The following is a 3,681-nucleotide window of genomic DNA, read 5'->3' as shown; positions in this document are numbered from 1 at the left end:
CCTATGGCCTGATTTTGGTGGCCTGCCACCACATGCAATTCTACTTCATGCAAGATTCAGTGAGGGCTGTAGTCTTCTATTGTTGCCTGGGAGAAAGGCAGTGGTGAAAGAAGTCACCTTGATCAAAGCACGTCTCGGGTACTTGAGTTTAAGAAAGAGTACAAATACATGCTGAAAATCTAGAAGCTATTTCTTTAAAGCTACCCTTGCCTGCCTATACTTTGGAAATTCTTTATGCACTCAGCTTATAGCCCACTATCGTTCCATAAGAGCATGTTATTTCACTTCTCTGTGCCTCATGCCAAGCAATATGCTTGACATTTTTTATTAAATGATGAGGGAGGGGAAGGCATGTCAGTCTAATCCCCCCCCCCCCGTTCCCTTAGTTTTCCTAACCACCAATCCTACATGCCATTCTAAGATGTAATTCCTGAGATACTGAAAATATTTTCCGGCTAGAAGAATCCCAAGCTAAGGTCAATAACATCAAAGACATAAATGCAGGGAAGTACAACGTTGGTCTTTATTTTCTTTTTCTTTCTTTCTTTCTTTCTTTCTTTTTTTTAAGTTGGTCTTATTGCTCAAGAAACAGTATTGTAATAAATGATGTTTCCTGGTTGGAATCACAGTTTCATTATAGACATCATCACAAAATTGGGTTCTCGGCCTCCTTCTTCTCAGGCCAGATGGCAGCAACGGGCAGTGGTCCAGTCTATCACAGAACACTGGCAGTGACATGTGGTTGTTCCCCGTACGTCCCAGGAACCACAGGCATAACCACAGGCACAACCAGTGACGACCATACCTGCATGAACGTGTGAGACACTGAAATCAGAGCCCTTGGATCTTGAGAACTGGAAGGCACATTCGTAAACATCTTTTTATCCCCGTGAAGCCCAGGGATAAATCTAGGTTTTGTGGGGGCTAAATTAAAGTCAATGTTGCAGTCTGTTTTAAGAATAAAAAAAATCCCTAAATTACAGAAGCAACAACAGTTTCTTTTTTTTTTCTTGAGGTTACCAGGGATTGAACTCAGGGGCACTCAACCACTGAGCCTCATCCCCAGCCCTGTTTTTTATTTTATTTAGAGACAGGATCTCACTGAGTTGCTTAGTTAGTGCCTTGCTTTTGCTGAGGCTGGCTTTGAACTTGTGATTGTTATCCTCGTGCTTCAGCCTCCCAAGCTGCTGGGATTGCAGGCATACACCACCATGTCCAGCTCAGTTTCTTTAAATTGATGATAAATTCACCTCTGTGAATACCCCATCACCACCACCAACACAGAGGCATAGAACTAGAGAGAGACTAAGGCTATCACTATGACAAGGCAGTTGACATGGATGGGCTGGTGTGTGGGGGCAGAACAGTGGGGAGTAATAGAAACTCAAGATCTCTAAATAGCATCCTAAGGAAAACTGGATGGGAAGTTATCTCTGAGAAGCAGAAATTACGGCTTGGCTTCAAGGTAACACAGACCTGAACTTGGGGAAAGTATATGCATTAGGGGATGGGCAGGGAAAACAGGGGCATCTTACCCACAAGTCTTCCACATGGTGTTACTCACCAGCGGGACAGGAGGACAGTCTTCCTGAGCTTGTGATGCTGACACACGAGAGTGTCTTGGTTGGGATGGAGGGTTTATACTCTGAGTAGGAGAGAGACATATTGCCCATCATGATGCTTTCTCATAATCCCCTTCCAGATCTTCTTCTACCTTGGAGGTATCACTGTGTCCACAATCATAACTTTTAAGGTTTAGCTTCCTCATTTGTAAAGTGGAAGTTATAGCTGTACTTACCTCATAAAGTGGCTGTGGAAATTAAACTAATCAACGTAAATCTATGTATTACATTTGAATGTTTTATAACCATCCCTCTTCTCATCCTCATCATCATCAGGAAAACTTGAGTCAAGAGCCCAAAGTGGGTAGAAGAGTTAAGGAAGCCCTGGGCAGAAAGGTTGGGCTCTGGTGGGCTGACCAGGACTGACTTAGGATGTGCTAGGGGTTAAATTAGGGTTTAAGAACAGGAGGCATGAGTAAGGGTGAACTTCCCATTTCTCCCAATTCCCGGCAGTTCCCTATACCTTTGAGAGCTTGCTGAATTTTTTTATTCACTACAGAGTCTAAGGAACACTCAGAACTCCCCGGAGTCATCAGCTGAAGAAGGGAGATGAAGATGAGGAGGCAAGAAGTAAGCTTCATCTTGTAGGAAGTCAGTGTCCTGGAGCTGGGAGGGAAAATGGAAAGAAGCTGAGATGGCTGAGCTCCATCATGGGTGTGAGGGACAGTCTCAAGGGAGCAAGGATCAAAGAAGAGCATTACCAGTACTGGATCTCTTTAAGCTCTTTGGAGAAGCAGAGAGGATTTTGGCAGTGCAGACTCACTCACCAAAAAGTTCAGAAAAGTTTTGCAAGGACTAGGCAAGCAACAAGGCTTTAATACCCAGTGGTATTGATTTTGGCACCATTACCACATAAGCATGACACACGATTGTGATAAACTTGAGTGTGTTCATGATAAGCAACTGCTGCCGCAGTGCTGGTTCTTTGCCAGTGGGTGTGCTCCTGCCTTATTGTTCTCCTCTCTCCTCACTTACTGGCAAACTGATAAGGCTAGCACCTGGGTCTTCTGTTGCCTGTCCCATATTAGCACCTCTTGTTTGATCCTTCATCAGGAAGTGATTACTTTGTGGTCTGCTGAGTGAGGATCCTATTTGACACCTGTTTAGACACATTGTTATATAGTAGCTGTCATATCCCATCTGGGCCATTAACAGAGAGACTGAGTAACCTTGGCTGAAAAATAAGGGAGATTTCTATTTACTTAAGAAGAACATGAGGCATGATTCCAGGCTCCTTTGGGGATAGGGTTGTTATTAGTAGTTCGATTTTTTCTCTCCCCCTTTCCCCTGACAATATTCAGCTCACCTTTTCATCTTGGCTCCTCACAGACACAGGTGGCAAGTACCACATCCTCAGTCCAGACCCTGAGCACAAAGCAAGAATTGAGGCAAAACCATTCTATTTGAGGCTTGGTCTTTTCATTTTGGAAGCAGGATTCTTTTTTTCTAGAAGATCAAAAGATTTCCTCTTACATTTTAGTCTTTAGTTCTTTCCACCACATGTGGCTAGGAAAGTGAGTCAGACTCAGCCACCTCCATCATCTAAGACCTCTGAGTCCAGACATGTTTCACAACTCAAAAGAGTTCTGATTTTGGAAAGCTAGACAGAGCAAATTCTGTATTTTATGTTATACCAGCAAGCAAGTCTATAGCAGCACTCTGTTAATCAAACACATTAATATATCTGTTATAAAATGTGTGAATATTAACATGGAATAAATAATGGTCATAAAGAGCCACATAAGTTTTCCTGCCAAGTGAGTTAGCATCAAGTTTAGATAAAACATTCTTGACTTTCAGAACTTTTTTACATTTTAGAATCGTGAATGAGAGAATGAGGAGTCATATGTGACCACAAAAAGCAAAAGTGTTCTGATTCATCATCCAGGATGGGGCAGGTGGCCACCACGAATAAATGAGGTTTAAAGAAAAACAAAATGAAGAGGCAGAGAATAGCTGTGGGGGGTGACCATTACTGGAGGCAATCAGAGCTGGAAAAGCCCACTCTATTTATGTGGCCAGGCTTTCTGCCTCCTTTCCTAGAGATGCCTGCTAACAA

General features: G+C 43.0%; 1 protein-coding gene across 3 annotated transcripts; it reads right to left on the bottom strand.

Annotated features, from left to right (window-relative positions):
• Positions 1 to 677: 677 nt before the first annotated feature.
• Positions 678 to 2,203, bottom strand: Retnlb (resistin like beta). Of its 3 annotated transcripts, none has more exons than XM_076868635.2 (3): positions 2,072 to 2,203; positions 1,565 to 1,637; positions 678 to 805 (listed from the first exon to the last, which is right to left on the bottom strand). In XM_076868635.2, the coding sequence occupies exons 1-3, from the start codon at positions 2,201 to 2,203 to the stop codon at positions 678 to 680; spliced, it is 333 nt and encodes a 110-aa protein (XP_076724750.2). The 3 variants fall into 3 exon arrangements, with proteins under 3 accessions (XP_076724750.2, XP_076724749.2, XP_076724751.2); XM_076868634.2 differs by having other exon boundaries at positions 1,565 to 1,649; positions 2,084 to 2,203; XM_076868636.2 differs by having other exon boundaries at positions 1,565 to 1,645; positions 2,086 to 2,203.
• Between the last annotated feature and the right edge of the window lie 1,478 nt (positions 2,204 to 3,681).

Source organism: Callospermophilus lateralis, chromosome 10 (genome assembly GCF_048772815.1).
Source record: "Callospermophilus lateralis isolate mCalLat2 chromosome 10, mCalLat2.hap1, whole genome shotgun sequence".
Lineage (NCBI taxonomy): Eukaryota > Metazoa > Chordata > Mammalia > Rodentia > Sciuridae > Callospermophilus > Callospermophilus lateralis.
The sequence above is the reverse complement of the archived record's forward strand: the minus strand, read 5'-3'. Positions and strand labels throughout refer to the sequence as shown.

What these genes read in the sequence shown, in the direction of transcription:
- Retnlb (XM_076868635.2), bottom strand. Translation starts at nt 2,203, where the DNA reads ATGAAGCTTACTTCTTGCCTCCTCATCTTCATCTCCCTTCTTCAGCTG. An exon ending in TCAAAGGTATAGGGAACTGC is followed by an intron (nt 1,638 to 2,071) that starts CGGGAATTGGGA and finishes TCAGAGTATAAA; the next exon opens with CCCTCCATCCCAACCAAGAC. An exon ending in ACTGTCCTCCTGTCCCGCTG is followed by an intron (nt 806 to 1,564) that starts GTGAGTAACACC and finishes ACGTTCATGCAG; the next exon opens with GTATGGTCGTCACTGGTTGT.